We start from the raw sequence: 27,769 nt of genomic DNA on the forward strand, positions 1-27,769 counted from the left end.
GTCATCCCTGCAAGCTCTTTATTTTCTGTTCTCTGTATCCACCGTGTTTTCCCTATTTTTGTTTCTTTGTTCTTTTCTTCTGAATTCTAGGTAGACTTAAGTTGGTCTTCCAAATTGTTGGCATCAATCTGGCTCTTCAGTGCCCCGATGTGGATTTCTAGTATGATTTTCCGTGGTAATTTTCTGTATGTCACATATACTTTTTACATCCTAATATGTAGCTTTATTTTCCTGTCCTGTTCTCTTCATTTTGCTTTTGGCTAGCTTGTATGGAAACATGTTATTTTTGCATTTGTATGGAAGTCATGTTGCTTTTGAATTGTAATAAAATTGAAATTTTCTTCTGGATCCTGCAGTAGATTAGCAGAAAATCTTCTTTTTGAGAAACTCAAGTATTTCCTCTCAGGATTTCTTCAGTTAGCAATTCACTAGGAAACAGAACCCGAAACAATTCTTCAGTGTAGATTCTTTATTGAAAGGCAATGTATGGGACAGCCAGAACAACCCTGTCTACTCCAAAGGGGAGAACAGTCAGACGTGCCTGCAGCCAGCCCCAGCAGCTGCAGCTGGAATGCCGGAGAGCCAACCAAGGGTCTAGAACATGGATAAAGCTGAGATAATCTCAGAGTGTGTGTGTTACTTTGAATGTATCCGAGTACTTAATTTCTCAAAAAAACATATCACGAGACAGGCTGTCTGTTCATATAAGTAATAGTCTGCACCCTAGATCTGTATTTGGAAGAAGCTTTTCTACAACTGCAGGCCAATTGCTATTCCTGGTGGGTATTTACTAACTCACTTCTGCTTCACCTTGGCTGCTTTTCCCCCTGGCCTATCAACTCAGTTGGAGAGAATCAGAACTGGACATTTTGAACAATGGAAAAAATTGATTTCCTCCTAAATATACTACTAGGGTTTTTGCTGCCTTTGTGCACTCAGAATGCAGTGTAGTAATATTCCAGCAACCACCCCAAATACACACACATACACACACACACACGCCACCCACGTTCTTCTGGATGCCCCACTAACATATACAGGCACACACTTCACAGACACACACTCCACGTGTTCTGCCTAATTTCTTGGTATTCTTTTCTCTTATAAATGTAGTCAACTAGCAGGAGGGCAGGAATACCAAGGAAAAGGAACCAGAATTCAGGCGCTTCCAGAAAGCAGCACCTTAGGGCTATAGGCACAGCTGTTATTTTTTGGCTGGATCACAACCTGTAAGAGATACAAAGTGAGTCTGTTTCCTTTTCTACATAACCTCTGTCTTATCATGACAGAAAGTGTTGCAGGATTCTGGGCCAAAGTATGAAACAGCATCAGAAAAGCCAGTTGTGTCATCTATCCAGAGATGCCACCATGTGAGAACAAGGTCCCCTAATATTCTAGAGTGCCTGGCCTCCATGCAGGGACAATTGTGTATTTATTTACAAGAATGTGAGCACCAACACTGCAGAGTTTAGGCATTTATGTTCATTGCCGTATCCTCAGCACTTACAACAGAGCCTGGATTCTAGGAGGTAGCTAATACTTTATTTTGGTGAAATATTTGATTAGAGCAGTTATGTGATTATTGGCTGTCTTCCCCTAGACTAGGAGTTCCCTGAAGGCAGCACTATACTCTTTTCTTTGCCAGGTTATCTTCTGCTTCAGGTACAGCATCTAGAACATAAAAAGTAAATATATATCATTTTATGAATAAAAAAGCACTTTTAGAATGCAGAAAGCAGAATGACTAGTAGTATAGCTGTGTTCGTGTCTGCCTCTCAAATAAACTAAGTGACCTGACAATAGTGACTCTTGTATTCATCTTTGAACTTCTGCCAAACCCAGCACAATTCTTTTAAGTAAGTCCTTGCTTACTAATTATTTGGTTGAATAAGCAAACAAATGGAAACATCCATAATATTAGCAAATATGATGCAAGACATGAAAAGCCTTATGCATTGAAATCTACATGACTTAACCCTAGAAGGCTGAAGTGATACAACACCAGGAAAATTACTGACTTAACAGAACACATCAAAATAAAACATTGTTCAAATCTATATAATTATCTCAATTGCCAAAAAAGTATCTGATAAAAATTCAATAGCTATTCATCATAAGCACAGTAAAAATCATAGGAAAGAGGGTTTCTTTTTTCACAAGGGAAAAATTAAATGTTTCAACAGGCATTACCTTTAATGTAGAAATATGAGACTTTCTAAAACAAGAATAATATGAACATAGCTCACTTTACCATTGCTGCTACAATTATTTATTATTTTAATAGTAAAATTATTAAATATTAAGGAAAAGAATATTAAAAATAAAATCACCAGACCTCACAATATTCAGTATACTATTAAAAATGAACTTGCAGGAAAATTGTTGTTTCAAATGTGTTTACTAGGAAGAAAAAAATGCAATTATGTACGATTATGATTAAGACCACAAAAGATAAGTAAAAATGATACATTAAATGCTAATGTGGGGAAATAGAAGACAAAAGAGATGCATGGTAAAAAATTACAAGTTCTAACTACGGTATTAACACCTAAAATCAGTTGAATATCATTTGCAAGGAAAGAATATTGTTTCTTTAAAAAACATATGCTACTTTTTCTGTTATTACCACTAGAAGCTACATTAATTAGACACTGACATATAATAGGATAGACTCTAAGTATAAATTATTTCTCATGCCCATAGCACCTTGATTGGTAGATATTATTGTCTTCTTTCTTCCAGGTAAAAGTAGAGGGTGAGGGGGTGCTCAGCAGGTGGAGGAAATATACCAAGCCAGGGCACAGGTTTGGTTCCGAATGAAGGGCATGTTACCCTACAACAGTATGAACAAGAAAACATGAGTAACACAAAAGCACTAGATGAACATATACACAAGCGAACATCCTCACACACAAACATCTAGTACAAATAATTAAACTCAGAGTAATTATCAATGTGATTATGAGAAAGAGATAACTCATGTCCCACACAGATGTAATTAACTATGTGCAAGGCATTGAGTAAGGTCTTAGGATATTCCTCAGGTTTGGAATCCCCTTCCTGCATTTTCACTTGTTAAAATAAAATCACCAAGGAATATTTACAGTTGAATATTTGAGAGAAAGTTTGTATATAGTTTCTTTAGTGTTATTTGTGTTTTAATTCTACTTTAGTGTTTTGTTGAAGTATATTAAGATCACATGGCATATTTCTGTCATAATGTCATTTAGTAAGCTATCTCCATACCCGTTTCTTCTACGTTATTAATTTTCTTGTCGAGACTTGTATTACTTTTTTATTGTTGTTTGTTCCACTTAAAATAGGGCCATTTTAGTATCTCCAAAAACAATACTATTTCTAATTTTCTTACATTTTACCCCAAGAATCTATCCATATATTACTCAAAAAATTGAAAAAAGGCAAACTTCCAAACAACATGTTAAGGAAATAAACACACTTCAGCATCCAGTTTTCCCTAAAGGAGAAGCAATTACTCCTGGGATACTAAATGAGATTTGTCTGTGGCTCCTCTTTGAGACCAGTTTTCCTCACCAGGGATGACTTATTCATTTGTACATCAAGGAATTCTCAGCTTTCTTACCACTTCTAGAAGCTGGGGACATTTGATCATGTGTAGGACTCCTTACATTTCTGAAACACATCTCAGAAAAGCAGGTATAGCTAAGCCAACATTTTAGAAGTGCAGAAAGGCATTTTCTGGAGGCACACCCTCCAATGCTGCTTTTAGAGTCCTTGTGAGATTTTGATTTGAATCCTCCTTCTGTACCTATTAGCTATTTGAACACTGACGAGGTACTAAACCTCTATGAACCCTAAGTTTTTGTTTATTATATTAAAAATAATGCTAGCCCTTATATCCTAGAATTGTGAGGATAATTATTAGCAGGTCATATGATAGCAAATATTGACTGGGTTCTTAACACACTTCAGGCATTGTGCATGCTATATGTTTGAATCCATCTTCGTATTTAATGCTAACCACTCTATGAAGTAGTTGTTATTTATCTCCATTTATAACTAGGAAACTGAGATTCAAACTGCTCATGTAATTTGGCCAAAGTCTCACAGTTAGTTGTCCAGATTCAAATTCCCCATCTATTGGACTCATAGTCTCTATACTTCCAGGATGGTTTTCACACCTATTCAGTGCTCAGTAACTGTCAGTCATCACTGTTGTTATTATTGGGAGAACTTTGAAACACATTTCCCAGAAACTCTCAATTGACAAATGTGGAGCCAAGTCTCTTTTCAAGATAGGAAATTTGTCTTGTCTTTTCTGTATATGTGCTATAACATATTGCTTGCCTTCTTGTGATTCCACTAAGAGTCACATGTTGGTGGTATGTATGACACGTTCATGTCTGTATCCTTTGTCAGGTCTCTCATGGTCCAGACATGAGAAGGTCATCTTTCCTTATTCTTCTTCCTCATTTCCAACCACTGCAGCTTGTACTTGGGCTGTTTGTATCTTGGTAAGTGCAGGAGCGCTTCAGTACATCATCACTGCTGCTTTTTCCTCTTTCCACGTACTGGATCTTGCATTAATGACTTTAAATTTGGAACCATTCATTCTACTGTGGCTGTTGGGCTTTCTCTGTCTTTATAGAGTCTCATTGCAGGAATACTTACTAAGCTCCTGAAAACTGACACACTCTTGCATTTGACAACTGACTCATTATTATTATTATTTTATTGTATCATTTATTGATTTTGAACTTGATGCTGGGTTTGATTAAGGGAAAAGACTTAAAGGTTTTTCTTTTTTAACTTGCTTATCTTTTTACCTTATATCTAATTTCATCTCATGACAAAGAAGAGATATGAAATTGTATTTGAGGTGGTACCCTGATGCTTCCATCTGAATATTGCTTTGTCATTGTTTTGATTAGAAACAATAAATGGTGTTGACAAACTCTGGGAATGATTTTTATAATGAAAGAGAATAGTGAAAGTGGAGAAGTTTCAATAAATGATTTTTAAATAAAATGCTTTTCTTGAATATAAAAAACATGGTGTTGGCAGATGACATTGTAGGAAATATTACTCCAAGATAGACTGGTAGGCCTTTTACCCTTTCCACTTCTCTGTCACTTCTTGTCTTTCTAGACCATCTCATTACTTTCCTTTATGAATTCTTCCCCCAAGGCTCTGGTGTTAGGGGCAGCCTTCATTTTCCATTTCAGTTCAAGGGACTTACCACTTAATTTAAGTTTCCTCAAGTCTGACCCTCAACTCCAAAGTTCCACTCATCATTTCACTTTTTAGAGCAGAGATCACCTGAATGATAGTGTACCTATTGATGGTCCCTGATGTTTCAGAGGCCCGTACTTGTATATTCAGATGAGAATATCAACAGGGCCTTCCTCACATAACTGTAGGAAAAGGGAGAGACCTGGGACACTTCTAATTTATGAATGCAATTTTTAAAAAGATTTAAAAATTAAATGCTGTGACACAAAATACAATACAATAGGAGTGAGTGATTCACAAGATAGTATGAGTATATATAAACATAAATTTATGTGGGTGTTGTAGAGTTGAATTCAAGTTCAAATTTGGGGCTTTTTGTAAATGTGAGTCACAGATTAATTTCTGACATATTGTACCCCTCATTAGGGATACAGCATTATGATAAATTTCTAGGAGAAAAATAACTAAATCACATTGTGGTCATGTTTTTAGTGGGAATAAAACTTAACCTAGAAGAGAAAGCACGTAATTCTTCATTCAAATATGATATTGATTTGCTGCGTGGCCATGGATAAACAACATAACTTCCCAGGACTTTTTTCATTTTTTTTTAATTGGGGATAGTATTAGTTACCACATTGAATGTAACTGGATATGGTGTAAGGATAAATTAATTTGTAGATATGAAATATTTTTGAACTATAAAAGACTTTTGGACTTAAAATGGTAATGATGATACAGCCCCCTTTCCTCATGAAAATTAATTTAAAATAACTAGAAGGAAATTCAACCTTTATTGAAAAGAATCTTCGGCCAAATATGGGAAGAAAGGCTCCAGAGCCCAGTATGCCATTTCAGAAGTAGATGGTATGCCCTTCTGAGAAAACAATCTCTTATTTGCAACAATGCACTCTGTGGCAAGTGCATGCCTGGAAGCCACTGAACGTGATGAAGCAACTGGAGGGTCGGAGGCTGAGTCAGGAGACATTGAGACTTACCACTTGTATGAAAGGAGTCAGACAGTGAAGCAAGCTGCAAGAGAAACTCCTTTGGAAGCAGTCCTGAGTGACATCTCTCTCTCGCCTGGGGAGAATTAAAGGCTAAACTAGATATAGGAATACACTTTAATGCATTTCATGGTCAGCCTCTGACAATTACTGTTGTGCTATATCCCACTCTGACCCTCCTCCCATAGTTCCAAATACTCACTATATTCAAAGATAAATTACCAGCATGTAGTCTATGAAGACTCACCATGTGTAAAAGGGACCATTGCAGCATAAATACCAAGGTATTAAAATAATTAGAATAGAAAGCAGAATAGAAAGCAGTTGAAAAATATTCACCAGAAAAATTTTGTCATGGAGAAAATGAAATTAATTCCCAAATGTATTACTAAATTAAGCAATAGACATTAACAAAACAATAACTTCTTTGAAATAATGTCTCAAAGCAGACATTTGGGAAACAGAAATTCAGGAAGAAATATAGCAAGGAAATAGAAGGAAATGACTCTTAAGCAGATAAAACAAGAAAATTAGTATATTAGTTTGTTCTCATGCTGCTATAAAGAACTGCCCAAGACTGGGTAATTTATAAAGGAAAGAGGTTTAATTGACTCACAGTTCCACATTGCTTGGGAGGCCTCAGGAAACTTACAATCATGGCAGAAGAGGAAACAACCATGTCCTTCTTCACATGGCAGCAGGAGAGAGAAGTGCAGAGCGAAGCAGGGAAAAGCCCCTTATAAAACCATCAGATCTTGTGAGAACTCACTCAGTATCACAAGCACAACATGGGGGAAACTGCCCCCATGATCTAACCACCTCCCATGAGGATTACAATTCAAGTTGAGATTTTAGTTGAGGACACAGGCAAACCATATTAAGTATAGGAAAGAATAGTAGAAAAGAATGTTACATCCAAAGTTACATTGGAAATAACCTAAAGGAGAATAGAAACTGAAAATATCAAAAAGCATGTGAACAGTGAAAAAATGAAACAAAATAAATTAACAGTGAGTTAAAACAATTGTCAGGGTAGATGAAAATAATCTGTTAGAAAATCCAAACAGAAAAAAGAAAAGTTCAGCATACACATAAGTGGTGTGCCTGAAAAGGAGAAACGAATATATGGAGAAAAAAAATGTTTAAAGTTACTTTTTCCAGATGTGAAGAAGTTTTGAGAATAAACATTTTTGACTTTTAATCTTTTGTTTGGAAGCCCAACATTATGAAAAAAATTATGCAAAATGATCACCGTCAATATCCTAATCCACTTACCTTTTAAAACACAGTCATCCCTTGGTATCTTCAAGAGATTAGTTCCAGGGCTCCCAGAAGATACCAGAATTCACTGATGCTCAAGTTCTTTGGGGTATGTATTCAGAAACCACCAATATAGAAGGCCAACTAGAACAGGGAATCTTTTGGGGAGTCTGAAAGGAGATCAAATCCTAAACAAAGGGTGACCTCAGAATTCCTCTCAGTAACATTCCACATTAGGAAAAGAACAGGTCAATTCCTCTCCAGTGTTTTCAGGAAAAGGCAGTGTAACCCATGTTCCTAGACTCAGTCAATGTATCCTTTAAAGTAAGGCAACTGACAAACAGTTTTCAACATGAAATACTGCTCAGAATCTAGTTGCCAGATTCCTTTAAAAATATTCTGACAATGAAAATGAATAGAGGAATTACAGCAAAAGAACTGTTGATAAACATTAAATATGTTGAAAATATTAAATATTTCTATCTGCATTAATAAGTAAAAATATTTCTGAGAATTATGTTTACAGAACAGAATGAAAATGTTACAAAGAATAATAACATTGAAATAATTTATCTGATACAATTTAGGATGAAAAATGGAAGAGAAGGTGAGAGGTGGGATACATATGGTGAATTCTTCATCTTTTATAGCTGAAGGCAAAAAAATGCCACTCAACGGTGATTTATTAAATAACATAGCATAAACATGCAAAGGCATAAAAATGTAGTAAAAGTGTGTAAACAATTAAAATTAGAAATGCAGTAAGAGAAGTGATTGGAGAGTAAGTGGAGGTATAAATTTTGTCAGTATTACAGTGAATGGTCAGTAGATAATAAAGAAATGTAGGATTATAAATATTATATTGGCCAGGCACAGTGGCTCATGCCTGTAATCCCAGGACTTTGGGAGGCCGAGGAGGGTGGATCACCTAAGGTCAGGAGTTCGAGACCAGCCTGGCCAATATGGTGAAACCCCGTCTCTACTAAAAATACAAAAATTAGCCGGGCATGGTGGCAGGTGCCCGTAATCCCATCTGTTCGGGAGGCTGAGGCAGGAGAATCACTTGAACCTAGGAAGGTTCAAGTGAGGTTGCAGTGAGCCATGATTGTGCCATTGCACTCCAGGCTGGGTGACAAGAGCGAGACTCCGTCTCAAAAAAATAAGAAATAAAAAATATATCACATTGTATTTAAAAGGTAACAAAAAAGGTAATAGAAAAACATGAGACCTTCAGATTGTTAATAGTAACACAAACAGGCACAAAAAGAACAAAGTGAAATATTGAAAAAAAAACCTAGTATTATGAGGCATACTGAAACACAATATAACTAATTCTGAAAATATCTACCATATTAATAAATGCATTATTTATCAAATTTTAATAAGAAAGTTATTTCCACAAGAAATCAATAGGAATGGGTATCTATGCATCACATAACATAGACTCACATTCCAAAATGGAAAATCTACAGAAATTTCAGAGCAAAAGAGAAGAAAACATATTAGTTGCAGGAAACATAATTCAGTGTGTGAAAACTATCAGTAAAAATTAGTAAGCAAATAGAAGACCACTAAAACATGATTGATTTCAAAATGTTACATATTATTGTGTTTTTCTCCATTAAAGATATGTCTTCATAAATTCTCTAAAATTTTTAGTTAAACAGTTTTCTCTGAAATTGGATTAATAGTTTCTGAATTAAGAACATTTAAAAAATATCTTTAAGAAACTGCTTTCAACTTTATCTTTCAAGTTTTTAGCTACTCACACTTAGTCTTCACTGACTCCTACATGAACTGAAACTCTAAGCATAGGACTAAGAGCAAGTATTATAAATTTGAAGGCCCATTTGCAAATTACTATGGTAGGTCTCTCAGTTTTGCAAAGAATCAGATGTTCAGTTGGCTGGGAGGATATAGAAAGGAAAAATAGAGTCCCTTCTCTCAAAACCCCCAAGTCCAGCAGGGAAAACACACCTTATATATCATAATAAATAGAATATGCAAGATAAGCTCCAGTGTATGCAGGGGGAAAGGGACTTTGGTGGAAGCAGCTAAAAGGATCTTGTAAAAATATAAATTAACGTCTTATGATGCAAGAATCCAGCCTGTTTTAACACGGATTGGATGACTTACTTATCAGAGACTTGGAACAAAAAACAGTGGATATGGATCACAAGTTTTCTGTGATCTTTGGAGGAAGAATATGACAAAATCCTATATGTTGTCCTTGGGATACCCTCCTGACATCCCCATTCCCTCTGTGTTGCTTGTGCTTACAGTAGAGATGGCTCTTCTCCTAACATGTGCTCCTCAAATTCCAGATCTCATTTTTCTGTCTTCTCTCAGGTACCTCAGACTTCTGACCGTTTTTCTGGTTACTAATACAGACTTTCATTGTTTTTCTGTTTTGCTGCATCTATAAATATTATGATTTGTCAGAAATTTTGTTTTGTATACATTTATGAGACAATCGGCCAGATGGGGCTACAAGAGGAGACACAGGAGAGACTCGAGAAAATAAAGTATTTTCTACTCACAGGTCCTAGAGACAGGAGGCATGCCATACATGGTAACATGGGGAAGACCAGAGTGGTCAGGAGGCAGAAACAGGAGCAAGGTAAGCTGTAAGGCATGGCCTTTGTTGGGGTTTCTGAGAGAAGGGTAAGGCAGGATAGGATGAACAGTTTAGGACTACTTTGAATAATTTCTTCAGAATTTGGGAAACAGCGGTGTTCTCTAGTTGCCTGGTACCTGGCCCTGGGTTGCTTAAGACAGAAGAATATTGTTTCCAGGGTATATGGGCAAGGTAGAGGAAATGTGGCTCTGGGTTGGTTAGTTTGCATGCTTCAGGCTGGTCCCTTTCCTATCTTAAGTATTGGCGGCTGTTCGCAGTGGCTCACACCTGTAATCCCAGCACTTTGGGAGGCCGAGGCAGGCGGATCACGAGGTCAGGAGATCGAGACCATCCTGGCTAACACGGTGAAACACCGTCTCTACTAAATATACAAAAAAATTAGCCGGGCATGGTGGTAGGCACCTGTAGTCCCAGCTAATGGGGAGGCTGAAGCAGGAGAATGGTGTGAACCCGGGAGGCGGAGCTTGCAGTGACCCGAGATGGCGCCACTGCACTCCAGCCTGGGCGACAGAGCGAGACTCCATCTCAAAAACAAAACAAAACAAAACAAAAAAAGAATTGGCTAGCCTCAGGCAAAGGTGATCTCTTCCCCAGTTAGAAAGATTTTCTAAGATATCAAAACATCACAAGGTACAGAAAATTTAAATATACATTTATCTACAATACAGCCTTGTTCTGGGCCTTCTTTTCCCTCACTTTCTTCCTATCATGACTTTCAATCCAGTAGCCTAAAATGCCATCTATCTTCTAATGACTTGCCTGAGATTCACTCTTGTGTATCTAACTGCCTCTTTGCCCCATGAATTTTCAAATATGTCCAAAACATACCTCTTGGTTCTCCCCACTCTTGCTTCTCCCCCAGTCTTCCCTTTCAAGATAAATGGCACCATCAGCCAACCAGGAGGTCAAACCAGAAACCATTGGCTTCTTTAATTCCATTACTCTTCCCTTCCTATCCCACAAGTACCTACTTACACCCACATTTAAGAACCTTTTAACCATCTACTCATCCACAAAACTTGGTTCTTCCTTCAACAGAAATCTCAAATTCAGCAACTTCCCTACACTTCTGCTGCCACTGCCACTACCACCCTGCACCAAGCAAGCCAGTTTCATCTTACCCCTTTTCTGTCACAGTACCCCCCCATCATATTCTCCACATTTATACTCCTGGCTGCTCTACAAACCATTTTTGATTAATATTGGTAAAACAAACGACATCACTCCCCGGCTCAAAACCATTCTCATTGATTTCTAGCTGTATTCAGGATGAAACATGCAAACCTTACCAGGTCCAAATGCCTTCCCAGCATAACCTGTTCACTTCTCTGGTTTTTCCAACATAATTTTTTTCACTCTTCTTTCTTCCCCAACTCACTACGCTCCAATACCAATGGTCTTTTATCAGTTTCTGGAACGTGTTCCTGGTCTTGATTTAAAGGAAATTTAATTAAATAAAGATCTCCATAGAAAAACTGTCTCTGTCTACTCTGTCTAAATTATTCCCTTCCTATGGTATTTTCCATTTCAGCAGTTTGTCTGTTTCCTTCAAAGCAGCTGATCACAGTTGCAATTACATTTACTTGTGACCTTATTTTGTGTTTTGTCATCTGGACGTTATGTTCCAGGAGAGTAGGGATAATATGAATGGTTTTCTCACCATCAGATCTCCAGTTCCATCACAGAGTAATAACATTATAGGCAATCAAGGGTAGGCACATGCAGGACATACCCAATAAATAATTGTTGAATGAATGATTTAAGTTCAATTTGTTACAATATTTTATTCAAAATAGAGCAATCATTATTAACAAAACATGAAAGAGAAAAATGAGAGAGAGCTACAGCAGGGACAGCATCGTAAAAGTTAACTGGGATTTGGGCTTCTATTAGTGGCTTCACCTCTCTAAGATCTTTATACCAAGTCAAGTCAGGAGAGGCTGGAGAGAGAGCTGAGAAGGCTGGCTGACAAGGCTGTCTACACTCCACCTTACCTGCCGTGGTTGTGACCATGCTATGCAGCGGGTCTCCACTGATAACTTTCTTCCTTCAGCTGTGCTTGCCTTGTTACTGTGTAATCAGGATGTGTTTATATTTCTTATTTTGGCAGAAACACTCAAGAGAAGGGGCTTCATTTTAGTCTCAACTTACAACTGCTCTCTCCAATAATTTTTGTGTGTGACATATCCTAATTAGGCTCAGTGTCTTCCTTGCATTCCCAGCAACTTGAGTGACAGATCATTCTATTAAATTTGGGGAGCAATGAGACTAGGGCAGGGGTTGGCCAGCAATGGCCTGAAGGCCAGATCCAGCCTGCCACTTGTTTTTGTAAGCAACAAATTTTTTGGAACACAGCTGCACCCATTCATGTACGTATCATTCATGACTGCCTTCCTGCAAAAATATTAGTACTGAGTTGATGGATATTGATGGTGAAGTTCACAAAGCTGAAAAATAACTTACTATCTGCCCCTTTACAGGAAAAGTTTGCCAACGTCTGGACTAGAGTATGATCTTCTTTATTCTGAGCCTTAGATACAGTATTAGAATAGTTTAACTATTTTTCTAACATCTCTATTTATACATTATTAATTAATTTCAGGGAAAATTGGATTTTGTTTACATCTTCCAATATCATTTAGTTCAGACCCTATTATGTTCCAGGCATTTACTTAATCGATAAAGAAAGCTTTTTGTGACCTTTCCATCTCAAGTAATCTCCCACTGCTCTTAAGGCCTATATCGTTTTGCCACCCTAGCACTTTATCTCCCATAGAGCTCTATCTCACCTGGTGCTTTATCTCCCGTAGCACACAGCATTTTGACCTTGTATGTGAATCATACGTGTGCCTGGCTAATCTAGCCTACTGGTGTGGCATTGTGTGAAGAAAATTGTATTTTGAGAATGACAGATTGCTAGGCTCTGAGCTGCGTACTAGTTGGGATTCTGCCTCTTTTGCTGACCTGGAAACTTGTCCAGCGTGTGTCACTTGGTAGACCTTTTATCATCCATGAATGAGTCCGCATTATGCCTCTATATTAATAGAGACTTTCCTCCTTGCTTTTCGTACATGACAGTAGAACTGGATCTACGATGAACATTATTTAGCATGCCCCATCCCTGCCAGACACACACACAGACACACACACAGACATACACACACACACAGACACACACACACAGACACACACACAGACACACACACACACAGACACACACACACAGACACACACACAGACACACACACACACACAGACACACACACACACACCCCTCACTCTCACTGGTGTCTTGTGTCCACTGTTTCTAATCATTAAATAGAGGATAGGTTTGGACACTGTACTTTTACAGTCAGTCTTAGAATCCTAACTCTGTCATTTATCGAGGGACTTTGAACAAGATACAAAAGTTGACCTTTAATTTCCTCATCTTTTAAATGTAGCTAATCACAGCCACCTTCCAGTACTGTAGTAGGAAGTAAATGAGATAGCAAGCACAACTGGAAGGAGCTGGCATAGCCCATAACTCACTGTAAGTGGTCAGTAGAGGTCAGTTTTGTTCACAACCAAGGCCTGCAACTTCCACTCCAAAATGCTGAGGGAAACCCTGCTTCTCAGTTACCTGAATTATAATCTCCAGGGGTGTGAAAGCCAGGGTGCTTCTTTTAATTTCCTGTTCCCCGTGATTTCAGATCCACTCATTCAGTCTTTGCCATCCTTATACATTGCACTACAGTCTGCCACAGTATGGAAGCCAGAACTCTGAGTCATTACTGCTGTTTCCTGCATCCTTAAGGCCTCGGAAATATATCTTTACTCCGTCCACTTCTCACTTAGTTTCTCAGTCATCTGTTTAACCCAAACTATGATTTTATTTTCCCTGGTCTGATTGAAAAATCTTCATCCTGGCCTCCCTCTATCTCCTTCTCCATATGAAAACTAGAACTTTTTTTTTTTTTTTTTTCTGAGACAGAGTCTCGCTCTGTCGCCCAGGCTGGAGTGCAGTGGTGCAATCTCCGCCTACTGCAAGCTCCACCTCCCGGGTTCATGCCATTCTCTTGCCTCAGCCTCCTGAGTAGCTGGGACTACAGACGCCCACCACAATACCCAGCTAGTTTTTTGTATTTTTAGTAGAGACGGGGTTTCACCGTGTTAGCCAGGATGGTCTCAATCTCCTGACCTCATGATCCACCCACCTCGGCCTCCCAAAGTACTGGGATTACAGGTGTGAGCCACCACACCCGGCCTAAAAAAACTAGAACTCTTAAACACATATATCAGACAATGTCTTTTCAAAAACTCCTAATGATTTCTCATGAAGACTGACATAATATCAGATCCCTATGCAGTGGTCTACAGGCTGTCATGGAGATGCCTCTAAATTAATTGCATATCTTGGAGTTTGTTCACAGTATACCAGGCTCCAGGTCCCATGAACTGATGTCAGTAGCTTTAAAGACCAAATTATTTTCCGCCTCAGCACTTTTGAACATTTTATGCCTCCTCCTTGTAAATCTTTCTGCCTCTCTTTGCAAAGGTCATTCTTTATATCCATCAGGTGTCAGTTAAAATTATACTGTTGGAGATCTCTATGAATACTCCATTCTTTTTGTCATTCGTTTTCTTAGAATCCTGTTTTTCATGCTTATTCTTACAACAATTTGTAATTTTATAGGTAGATAGGTAGCAATCATTTACTTATTTTTGTTTGACATTCCTATTACTTTGTATACTCTGTGAAGGCTGAACTATGTCTACTTCATTCATTTATTCATTCATATATGCTCAGACCCAGTGCATTTTTTTTGCTATATAGTAGTGCTTAATATATTATTCTTGAATGAATCAATCATTCGATCAATCAACAATGATTTTAGGCAAATTTACCTCTCCCCAGCATATTTTCCTCTGAGCATAAATGACTGGCTGAAATACTGGCCTGTAAATAGAAATGTATATTTCCTAAGAAGACTGCGAGTATACCAATGATTTGAAAAATGAACAGAAGTTCTTACATGACTTTTACTCTAAGAAGATAAGTCCCTTTCAAAATGATGCTTTTTCCAAATCTAGTAACAGGACAAAGTAAGATCATTTTGTTGCTTCACTCTTTAACATTTTAATTGTCAAAGAGCTTGGAGAATTCTCTTTGAGGTTTAGTGCACAGCAAAGTGTAATAAGAAAAAGTATTGGTTTCAGGTTACAATTGGTAAAAGAAACATTTTAAGATGTCTTTCAGCAATCTTAGTGTTTCTCTGTAATCTTAAATTTGAAGATACTGATTTTACTATATTGGTAGTAATCTTAAAGTTAATACTCTACTTCAGCTGCGTATCTCAGAATGATATACAAAACAAGGATTTCCATTTTATTTGGAATTATAAAATGCTTTTACAAAGCCTGAATTTGTCCATAGCTCATGAATATTCCTTTTGTAGTGTTGTTTTCCTATTTTAGAATTCAGCAAAAGAAACTTGAATTCAGACTACATTCTAAGCATCAATAAGTATAACAATCCTATAACACAGGCAAATATAAATGCCTGTTCTAAAAAAGCTTAAAAAGAAAAAAAAAGTCCTTATTGAGTATGTAAAATATTAAGTTTTTACTCATTTAATCATCATCCATGAGGTGGCAACTATTATCTCAATTTTGCCAGTGGGGAAAGAGTCATACAGAAAAGTCCCTTGTTCAAAGTCACATTGGTAGTAAGTGACTGTAAGGATTTGATTGCAAGTTTCTTAAACATCAAAGTTCAGGTTCTTTTCATTGCTGATTGCCTTCTGACTTTTTGCATCATCCAGTTCTTTTTCTTTCTCTCCCCCAACCCTTTTCCCCATTCTCCATTCCCTTTCCCCTACCACCTTGAGACAACCATTCTAATTTATATAACGTGTACATCTGGATTTGTGTGTGTTCTTACATGCATGTTTTATTTACTTGATGCTAGTTTCCACTTTTTTGATTAAACATTCTATTTTTCAGCTCACGTTGTTGTGTGAGCATATAATCTATCACTTCTCATTGCTGCATGATTCTTTGCATTAATGGAAAACTGGTTTTCTTCTAACCTTCTACCATCATAAATTACTCTGCAGCTAAAAGGCCTATGTCACTTATTTTTAGTGCATTATTTTTAGGTTACACCATATATATATATATATATATATATATATATGTATACACATATATATAATATTTATATAATATATACTTCTTGCTGCCTAAAGTTCTTTAGTTCCTCCAAGTCATAAAGATATTTTCTCATGGTTTTTTCTTATATCTGTAGGTTTACATCTTAGATTTAGATTTTTATTCCATCTTTGTATCTGCTGTTAGCTTAGTTCCAGTTTTATTTTGATATATAGTATGAGCCAGTATTTATAATACGATCTATGAAACAATTAAATAGTTTAAATATTTTCGTATTGTATTCACAAAAAGAAACTTATTTTTAACTTCTATGTGTGTATATATATGCATATATACATGTATACACATATATACACATACATATATATTTTTTGAGATGGGAGTCTTGCCCTGTTACCCAGGCGGGACCATAGGCATGTGTCACCATGCCTGGAAAATTTTTGTATTTTTAGTAGAGATGGGGTTCCGCCATGTTGGCCAGGCTGGTCTCGAATTCCTGACCTTAGATGATCTGGCCGCCTTGGTCTCCCAAAGTGCTGGGATTACAGGCATGAGCCACCGCGCCTGGCCAGGTTGCACCATATTATCTAAAGATTTTTCTGTGTCTTTACAACCATTTTTTTGCCAATTTAATTGGCGTAAATGATATTTATTGTTGTTTTAATTTATCTGATTACTAATTAATTTAAGCATCTCTTTGTTTAACTATTAGCATTATTAGTTTGTCAGTCTTAAATATTACAAATATCCTTCTTCATTCTGTAATCTATGACTTTTTTTGCTTATTTTTTGCTGCCTTTGCTTTAAAAGTTCTTTACTTCCTCCAAGTCATAAAGATATTTTCTCATGGTTTTTTCTTATATCTATAGGTTTACATCTTAGATTTAGATTTTTATTCCACCTTTGTATCTGGTGTTAGCTTAGTTCCAGTTTTATTTTGATATATAGTGTGAGCCAGTATTTATAATATGATCTATTAAACAATGAAATAGTTTAAATATTTTTGTATTGTATTCACAAAAAGAAACTTATTTTTAACTTCTAGAGAAAGAAAAGTGACTCTTAATATTATAATGCCTTTCTCATCATAGAGAGTACTGGTATTTTTTTTTAATTAAGTGCAAGTCATGTTTTATGTCCGTTTTGAATCTGATCAAAAAAAGTTTTTCCTATTTGTGTGAGTCTGTAAAGGCACATTTCCTTTTGTTTTTTCTGCTTTACCCTAGAGTTCTCGTTGGAACTGACATGACATAGGATTTTACATTGAATAGTTAAAGAAAAAATAACTCTTTTTCCCCCCAGCAATTAATATACCACTATTGATATAATATTATATGATTTTATCAGTTTAAATGGAAAACTGAAATTAAAGAGAAATTCTCTATTAAAGATAATTTATTTGAACTGGTAAATTATATGCATTTGAATAAAAAAATCATTGACAGACTTTTATTTCTTTTGCAAATATGGAGATGAAAGTGTAGATTTCAGATACATATAAAATGCATGTTTTATTATAGCATTATATGATTTTAATAGAATTATTTTCCACTAAATGATGATTGCTTAAGAATTTTGGAAGAATGGAATTTTTGAAGTATGAGCTAGAACTGAAGGGAAGATGAAGAGTCCGAAATGGTTCCTAATTCCATTAGGGGAAAAAGACTTTTCAATCAGTCACTCGAGTGTCCACAGAGAAACGTCTGATGCTATTTCAGGGGATAATCTAGTGGAGGAAGATGGCCTCAAGTGAAATGCTTAGTTGATTATGTAGTTCATTCCAGAATAAATAGGCTATTTACTTTGTCTGAAAGTTCAATAAATTTGGATTTCAGTCAAATGGAATGGCATTAGATCTTTGTTTATGAATGTTGATACAAGTGGGTTTAGAGAAGACTTCTGTCAGTTTTTATTAGTAAAATTCTTATTGGTTGAGTTTTCTTCTCCCTCATTTGCTCAATGCTCCAATTTTGTGAAGGTCATTTTATTTTTGACATTATGACATAGGCAAGTAGAAGCCTCTAAGATTTTTTTTAAAAAACCCTGTTACAATGTTTTATTCTTACAATTTTGTAACTTTCTTAATCAAATGCTGTGGAGACAAACTGCAAGAGGAAAGGTTCTTTTTAAGGGTACACACATGTTGGAGATGAAATTCCTTGAGTTTTTGGGAGAAAATAAGAAACCTGCTGATTCGCCGAGCTAGAATAATTTATACTTTTCTATGAACATTAGAGAAGTGATATACTTTAAGGTGTGAGGACAAAAACTTGCAAAAAGACAACATTGCATTTGAATTATAGATGGCATCTAAATGATACAATGTATAAAAATATCCCTAAAAGATAATTTCTTTGTCATAATTGAGAGGGGAGCAGTAGTGTATAGGAGAGTTTGCCACACAGAAGATCAAATTTCAGCTCTGACATTTCCTACTTTGAGAATCTAGCTGAATTACAATTCTAAACTTGTGTCCTTATCAGTAAAATGTCTATATCTGACAGTATGCAAGGGGTATCTTTTGTGCCTAGCTTAACTGGGCCCTCAGCTGTTTATTTTTTTAATTTTTCCTTCTGTCCTCCATCGCCATTCCCAGATTCTTACATTAAGGACAACTAAGCTAAACATTACTCATAAGGAAGACACCTTGTTTGTTTTATTAATAGCTAGTTTAGCACATAATACATTTTAAATTGTCTGCCTATGACTAATGGCAAAAGGGGTAAGTCCGTATTTCTTTAGAGAAGTAAAATAATTGGCCTTTATTTACAGTGATCTTGTAATCTTTGTTCTTTTGTGGTGGTTACTAATTATGTCAGTGTCAAACTAATTATATTAAGTAATGGAGGTTAAATTCCCCCAGTGATTTAGAATACAAGAATGGGATATTTTGGCATTAAGGAATGACTTTTCTTTTGGAAGTACATCGCGAAGTCTTCACAATATACATATTTGTCAATTACCATCTGTGTAAAGCAACAGACAGCTGCTCAGTAGCATTTCCTGGAGTGGACTGGAAGGATCTTTCTCACCATATGACTCTGAGACGGTTAGAGACCCACCAAATTGAAGATTACTTGATGTAAATTCACAGCACATACCTGGTTGATACAGTTTATATTAACATGTTTCTTCTAAGAAACAATAAGCTCTTTTTTTTCAATAAGGAAAATATTTTTATCTGGGAAAAACTGTACAACATTTATACGGTGAATGATATTCTTTTAAAATAATTTGTTGTAAGCCTTTCCTAACAGTGGGATATGACAAACTAGAACATGTGCAATACAAGTGATATTTTAAGAAGACACTCAGAAATGTAATCCAACTTCGATTGTGGATGCCCCCAATTTTGTTTGTTTTCTATGTCTGGAATTTTCTTGTCATAAAATTCTAAATTATTTAAGGTGAATATCCTTTGCAAAAGATGGTGTCTAAATTATGTCTCCAGAAAAGTTAGAAACCTGCAGTTTCAGGAATATTTTCATTGAGTACCCATCAAGTGCCAGAAAATATATTAGGGACAAAGAACATTTGCATAAATAGAACAGGCAATGGTATTTGCCCATCTATTGGGCTTGTATTTTCTCTTTGAGTAACCACTATGTGCTAAGTGAAATGTAGTCAGTTTAAAATGATTTATAAAATAATAAGAAAAAAGTCATTTATAGGTACAACATTCTTTCTAAGGAGTGCAGAAGCTGAAGTTATTGTTTTGCTGAGACCTGGAGAGGTTTGCATATTCAAAATTGGGGAAAGAGCTAATTACTTGTATTGTAGAAGAACACTTTGGAATTCTTGTGGAGGAGATTAGGTGGAGAGAGAGGGTGGGGGTGTGAGAGAGAGTAAGAAAGAAAAAGTGAAGCACATGTGTTTCCCAAATGTTGTGTTTCTGTACATCTCAGCCAGAGAACCCGTTCTCCACCCATCTGACCACTTCTGCCTTATTTACAAATTTTGATTTGCTGGAAAGGGAATTCTACTGGCAAATGCACAGTCTGTTTCTCACTGATACACCTTGGCTGAGTTTCTACCTACAGTCTGACCCTTTTGAACAGAAAGTGTTAAGGACTTCCCGTTAGGGCTCGTGCTTAAGCCTCAGGTTGAACCTACTTGAGCCTTAAGAAAAGCAAACAAAGCAAAACTCTCAAACAGAAAGCATTGTGTACTTATTTCCTTCCATAAAATTTTGTTGTGCACTGTGTTGCAGGGGCTTTGCTGAGCTTCACACATTTCCTTCATACAACTTTTACTGCATGTAAAAGAGACCCACTCCAAAGTTAAAGTGATATGTTGTCAGAACATGAAATCAAACCAGAAGTAAAAATACTGGATATGTAAAAAATATAACAGCCTTCTAGTAAATATGCAAAAATCAAAATATGCAAAAAATCAAACAGCCTTCTAGTAAATGCAAACATATTGGAAACATGATAATTACTGATAACTAGAAATATCTCTAATAGCAGAAAATAAACAGAAAATGGAGAAGACATAATCAAAGAAATAATAAAAGAAAATATGACTTAAATTTACAATATAAGTGCCCCACCATAATTTAAAATTTTAAAAAGACAAGCTGAAGGCACATATTTATGAAAATTCATAATACTAGAGTTAAAGAAAAAAATTTAAGGTTTTTAGAAATAAAAATTAAGTCAAATCCTGGTGATTAGTACTCAAAATGACTTTACCCTTTCCAACAGTGATCCTAGAAATTAGAAGAAATTGCAGCAATATATTCATATTCTGAAGGAAAATAACTATCTTTCGGTCTGAATTGTCATGATTATATAAAGGTTAAGTAAATAAGTTACTCCAACTTTCCCAAGTTAATTTTTTAAAGAAACATAGATCTTGACTTCCAGCTGATACACGAAGTTTTTAACTTGGAGAAAACTGCTAAGTCAGCTGTGATGGTAAGTAAAATGTGTATTTCTTCCTTTTGGGTACAATAGCTATATCATTATACAGCAAAGGAGAGAAATTGCTACGCAGGATTTAGTGATATTTTCAAGGATAGCATTTAATAGGAGAAATTTCTGCTTGAGGTAAAGATCTGTCTGGAAATTTTTGTTAGACTAATTTTTTTAAATGTTAATTATGATGCTATACTTTTTCTGAATCAGTTCAAGGAGATTAATAGTCAAAAAAGAAGGTGTGCAGACAGTTGCTTAATGAGATCTGAGAAGGAAATTTAGAATCCTATGTTCTTTTCATCATCAATAGGCATTTTACCTAAAAGTCTAGAAAGACACCATTGTGATTTTTTTTCCTTTGTCCTGTAACTCTTTCCTATGGCTTGGACAGTGACAATAGCATTCGTGCTGTTCAACTGGCAGGGAACCTAATTATGGCCGTTTTATCTGAAGCTCAGATAATTTCAGAGCTCTTTGAAAAGATTATTAACTTAATCTACCAGTTAAATTCTTCAGTGCACTTATGAGAACCATAGCATCAACTCTGTAGATTGTAAGAGAAATCTAGAATTTAGAAAGATGAGGGAGTGAGCAAAATGAGCATTGAATTAGAAGTCTGGAGACCTAGGTTCTGGAACTATTTTTGGGTAGTTGACCTCATCTTTTTGGAGTGCCATTGCCTAATGAGAAAAATAAGGACAATGGAATAGGTGGTCTTCTCAATCTAAATTATTTTGTTGAATTTTTTTCTCTACTTTGAATTCTCAAAAGTATTTTGCTTTAGAAGCGTTCTATTAGTATGTATAATGATGTAAAGCAACGGTCCACAACCATTTTGGCACCAGGGATCATTTTTGTGGGTAACAATTTTTTCACAGGCCAGGGGGTACTGAGAGCGGGGGATGGTTTCTGGATAACTCAAGTGCATTACAATTATTGATTGACTGATTGATTGGAGACAGAGTCTCGCTCTGTCACCCAGGCTGGTGTGCAGTGGCTTGATCTCGGCTCACTGCAACTTCCGCCTCTTGGGTTCAAGCAATTCTCCTGCTTCAGCCACCTGAGTAGCTGGGACTACAGACGCCTACCACCATGCCTGGCTAATTTTTTGTATTTTTGTAGAGACGGGGTTTCACCTTGTTGCCCAGGCTGGTCTCGAACTCCTGAGCTCAGTCAATCTGCCCTCCTCAGCCTCCCAAAGTGCCAGGATTACAGGTGTGAGCCACCGTGCCCAGCCAGTGCATTACATTTATTGTGCACTTTATTTATATTATCATTACATTGTAACATATAACGAAATAATTATACAACTCAACATAATGTAGAATCAGTGGGAGCCCTGAGCTTGTGTTCCTGCAACTAGAGGGTTCCATCTGTGGGGGATGGGAGGCAGTGACAGATTACGAGGCATTAGATTCCCATAGGGAGAGCATAACCTAGATCCCTCGCATGTGTAGTTCACAATAGGGTTCGCACTCCTGTGAGAATCTAATGCTGTGGCTCATCTGACAGGAGACGGAGCTCAGGTGCTAATGCAAGCAATGGGGAGTGGCTGTAAATACAGATGAAGCTTTGCTCACTCACCAGCAGCTCACCTCCTGCTGTGCAGCCTGATTCCTAACAGGCCAAAGACCAATACAGGTCCATGGCCCAAGGGTTAGGGACCCCTGATGTAAAAGGCTTATATATGTTGGTGAAAAGAGCAGACACAGAGGAAATTCCACACACACATGGATTTAAATCTTGGATTTATTCTTAGGGGCAGTATCATCTGGAATGGATTATTCTGCCTTTCTGAGATTCACTTTCTACAACCATAAAAAGAGAAACATGGCACTTAGTTTTCAATATTTTTTAAAAATTGCTAATAGTATAAGTACCTAACATAATAAAAACATTCAATTAATAGCAACTGTTATTTGTGTGATGTTTTCTAACTTAAGAACTAGGACATGAATTTAACCACACAGGAATTCTCTTTTTTGAGAAGATAAAGAATGAGGAAAATCTGAAAAATATTGGAAATCATTAATAAAATTCTCCTTTGATCAACGATTTATTTCAGCGTTCCCTAATTTGCCCTGCTCTTGGGTACGTTAGAATACATTTATCCTACTTCACACTTTGAAAAATTTGTGCAAATGCCATGATTGTAGCATTAGCCTGATTTTTTCCCAGTCTTTTGTTTTGTTTTTTTTTTTTTAACTCAACATATATTGTGAAACACTCAGGTATTTATTCCTCAGGAAAGTATGACATATGAATGAGAGCTAGAGGATCAGATCTTGTGATAATAAATTTTTGAGGTTAGTCTCCCTGTGTCCTTGCAGTTTTCGCATGTAACTACTTACTCTGTGGAGTCTACACTTATATGTAAAAGGCAGTTTCTGTGTTAGCTGGTTTATTTTAAAAAGAAAAGACTTGGGGCAGTGACCATCTCCCTTTTCTGAAGACAGTGATATTAGATCATTCCCAGACTGGCCTATTTTGCTTTCACATGCTGCAAAACGCTTGATATGCCTCATTTTTGTTCTTTAGTAATCATTCAGACTTTGACATGCATTTCTTGAGGGTATTATAACATGTTTTTGAATTTTCTCCAGGAAGCACTCTGATGATGTGATGAATAATTTAGCTGGATAACTATTTACTAAAGAGAAAACACGAAGGATGAAAAAATCTGAACAAACTTTTTTCACGGAGATAAATAATGAGGGCACCTACTCTTTTGGCAAACGGTATAACTACTGCTTTCCTGGTTACCAGTGAAATCTGGGATATGCTAATGCCTTGGCATAAACAACTGAATATAAATCTCAATAATTGAATTCTGACCAAAAGAGGGGTTAAATATGTCTAAGAGGTCAAACACAGAGCAGAAAAAAAAGAATGGGAAATTATCTTAGTCTGAATCGCAAGATGGCATGTTTTGCTTTTACTCAAAAGAGAAGGAACTGGTATTTAGAGGGAGTTTTTTTTTTTTCAGAGAGTAAGGCGTTCTGAGTCACTGGGTCTGAGTGTGAATGCTGGCCCACCTGCTATGTGAATGGCCTTGAGCAAGGAAATACATCTCTCAGCCTGGTTTTCCACTTCTCTAATATAGGATCACACCCTCTGCCTTGGCTACATAAGAGAACTGTTATAAGGTATGCTAAAGTTGCAACTGAGAAAACCTGCCGTAAGCTATAAAGGACTAGGAAATGTCAGAAATGATTGTAATGCTGTTGGCCCTTCAGCTGCAGTGCCAGCTGCAGAAAATTAAAAGGAGGCTGAAAATTTGATGTTGCCCTTGGAAGTGAGGGGAAACATTGCTTATGGCATTGTTCTCCTCAGCAAACCTGGTCTAACATGTCTGCCCAATCCAGTGAACGTATTTCAGCATGTGTCATGTGGGATGCACCTTATGAAGGGCTGTCTATACAGATGTTAGGGTATATCTTAGTTAATTTGGCTTATAACAAAGTGCCATAGAGTGGGTAGCTCATAACAAATAAATTTATTTTTCACACTTCTGGAGGCTGGGAAATTTGAGAGCAAGGACCCAGCATGTTCAGGTTCCTGTGTGGGCTCTCTTCTGGGCTGCAGACGGCCACCTTCTCGCATGTCCCCTCTTAGAAAGAGAATAAGAGAGCTCTTGGGGGTTCCTGTTATAAAGGCTCTAATTCTGTTTATGTGAACTATTACTGATGACATAATTACCTCCCAGAAGCCCCACCTTCTTATGCCATCCTTTTGGGGGTTGGAATTTCAACATATGGGTTTGGAGAGACACAAACCTTCAGTCCATTACAGGGTCCAAGTTGCTTCATGATCCACAAACTACCAAAATCTAATACTTGATACGAATTCACCCAGAAAAACATTAGAATACAGGGATCTGTCTTGTTCTAAAATGGGAATTTGTGATGCTTAAACCAAACCTTATAGTGAATCCTTGAAAATTCAGACCAGAGTCTGAATGTACCCCTCTAGGGTACTTACCACTTGGATATTTCTAGTAATTTATAATGAGCATTGAGACTGCCCATTCAGATATATTCATATACTTCTTTAAATAATCAAAATGTGTTTTCTTTTCTCTTCTATTTACTGCTGATTTTCATTCTACCTAACTTCTCTGCAAAGATGGTTTACCTTGGTAACTAGCAATAACAATAATAATAATAGTAATAGTAGTAATAGCAAAGGTATCATTTACTTAACTCCATCAGAATTTTACATAATCTTATTTCTGATTTTATTATTTCTTTACCATGAAAATTTGAACAGAATCATCTCTGTCCAATGGCCCATCTTTCTTATTACTCATCCACTCTTAACTGCTTGCAATGTATAACCGTAACCCTGCTCTAAAACTACTGACCTAACAGGCACCAGGGAATTCCTTTTATTCAGTTCACTAGCTCTTTCAAAATTCTAATCTGCTTTGACTTTTCAGTACCATTTAACTCTCTGGAATAATTTCTTTGTTTTTGAAATCCTCTACACTGTGGCATGTCAATTTATACCTTTGTGAGAGCTTCTTGGTCTCCTCTGTCTACTCCCTCTGTTCCCAGTCCCTGTGTGTAAATTCTGCCCTCTCCATTCCCACTGTGACTCCTCAGTTTTAGGCTGTCATCATTTCTCACCAAGATGTTGAACTGGCTCCTCCATGAGAGAGCAGAGTGGAGAGGTGAAGCAAGTGTCTGCCTGCCTTCCTGGTCCATGACCTCTCTCTGGCCTTCCATGCTGGGTGACCATCTGCATGTAAAGTTGGTTTTAGCTTTCTTATTGGTGAAGTGGGGATAATAATAGTATCTATTTTTTGGATGAATGGGAGGGGTCAATATGTTACTACATGCAAAAATGCTTAAAATAATTCCTGGCCCTTGGTAAGTGCAACATAAGTGCTTCCATTACTGTCTTTGTTTTAATATTAGTTATGATCATCATCATTTTAAGTGGTCTCCCTGCTGTTGGATCACTTGCTTCCAGTACATTCTGTACACAGCAGTCAAATTATTGTAAAACAAAGCTTAGTTTATGTTACTAAGCTGTTTCATATTCATATTTGCATTCTATATTGCCTAACAATTTTAATCAGGCCCTCAATAGTCCCGGTTTGTGTTTCCGGGCTTGTCTGCAAGTCTCAGTATAATAGTCAGTACTGATGTCTCCCTTCCCCACCGTGCTTTCCTTACTTTCTAGAATTGTGCTTTCCTTCCACCTCCATTAAAATCCTACCTGCCATTCACAAGACCCAGAACAAATGCTACCAGACCCTTGATGCCTTTTGTAATCCTCTATGATCAAGCATAAGTCTGTCCTCTCTGAAACTATTAAGTAAAGGTCTTTATTTTAGGTTTCTTTTTGGCCCCATATCTCTGTATTTGGTATTTTATTTATTTATGTACATGTCGTTATCTTTTTTTCCTAGATTGTAAACTCCTTGGGGAAGAGCCTTTATATGGCCTTCCAGCTCCCTGCACAGGACATTACATCCAGTAGACAGATGTTCAATGAAGGGCTATTGAATTCATGTGGATTTCCATGTGAGAATAGAGCTGGATATTCACTTCCCTTTTTGCTGTGCTTGCTAAGCAGACTCATTTGCACCGGCCACTACCCCAGTTGGTCACCAGGAATAGAGGGTACTTATGGAGATTCTTTTCCCACCCCCCACCATCTTTTAGGATTTAGATGTTGTTTATACACTGAAAAGTTCAGCTTTTGGCTCATAGTAGCAAATACTGTTGGATATTTGTTGAATGAAAAAGAAAATAAATAGTAAACATTTGCTGAGTGAGAAAGAAAAAATAAATAATGAATAACCACACCCTGACCCACTTGTCTGCCAGAAGTGGGAAAAAGTTGTAAATAAGCATTTTCTGGAGGAAAAACACACAACCCACACTTGCTTCTGAATGGTGTGGGAAACATAGATTGAGTCTGAAATTGAGAGGCATGCTTATGTTTACTAAGCACATGGAGAAGCATTATCAGAACACTACTGGCTTTTGCAATACATTCTTTCGTCTTTTCAAAAGTAACTTTTTCTATCACATTTGGCTTAGGTTAAGATTCAAATCAATTTACCCTTCACTTGATTCGTTTTTGTCAGTGTGGTAACCTTATCAGCAATGCAGTTTGCACCCAAAAAGATTTGCTGCAGAAATGAATGACGCCCTCTAAGCCCAATGTGAATATAAACTCCACAGCGATGGTAGAAATGGTCTCAGGTGACCCGTCAGAATAAGAAGTACTTCCTCTCCAGAGGTCCTGGCTTGTTATCCCCCAGAGCCACACAGTGAATGAAGCTAAACTCCTGTTCTTGAGGTGGAATTATCTCATAACATTTGACACTTTAGTAGTTTATAAAGATAACCCAGGAAATAAAATTTCAGGAGTTGAAACAAGTATTCACTAAAGACAGGACAACTAAAATATGCCACAAAAATTGAGGATCAATATATCAATATGGAAGGTTTTTAAAAATTTTTATTTGTTTAACTTTTATTTTTGTGCTTGGCTTTTATTGGGATGTATTTAGGTATGAAGACAATAGAAATAAGAAGTATACACTTTGGGAGGCTGAGGCAGGT

General features: G+C 36.7%; 1 protein-coding gene and 1 long non-coding RNA gene across 9 annotated transcripts in view; one reads left to right on the top strand and one right to left on the bottom strand.

Moving 5' to 3' along the window:
* Positions 1–27,769, top strand: part of NRG3 (neuregulin 3) — a 1,121,069-nt gene that overhangs the window by 347,579 nt on the left and 745,721 nt on the right. Inside the window, exon 1 of one of the 8 annotated variants that reach the window (XM_055353272.2) lies at positions 9,148–10,098. The exons of the other annotated variants lie outside the window; for them this stretch is intronic. Coding sequence (XP_055209247.1) covers positions 9,909–10,098 — 190 coding nt within the window. The 5' untranslated portion in view covers positions 9,148–9,908. Of the gene's footprint in view, positions 1–9,147; positions 10,099–27,769 lie in introns of those variants that run through there. 8 annotated transcript variants of the gene reach the window in all.
* LOC109028646 (uncharacterized) lies at positions 1,521–9,897 on the bottom strand. The gene is made up of 5 exons (XR_002007673.4): positions 9,759–9,897; positions 7,494–7,648; positions 6,210–6,294; positions 2,707–2,833; positions 1,521–1,671 (listed from the first exon to the last, which is right to left on the bottom strand). It is a non-coding gene; the product is annotated as an uncharacterized lncRNA (long non-coding RNA).

This window comes from Gorilla gorilla, chromosome 8 (genome assembly GCF_029281585.2).
Source record: "Gorilla gorilla gorilla isolate KB3781 chromosome 8, NHGRI_mGorGor1-v2.1_pri, whole genome shotgun sequence".
In the NCBI taxonomy this organism is placed as follows: Eukaryota; Metazoa; Chordata; class Mammalia; order Primates; family Hominidae; genus Gorilla; species Gorilla gorilla.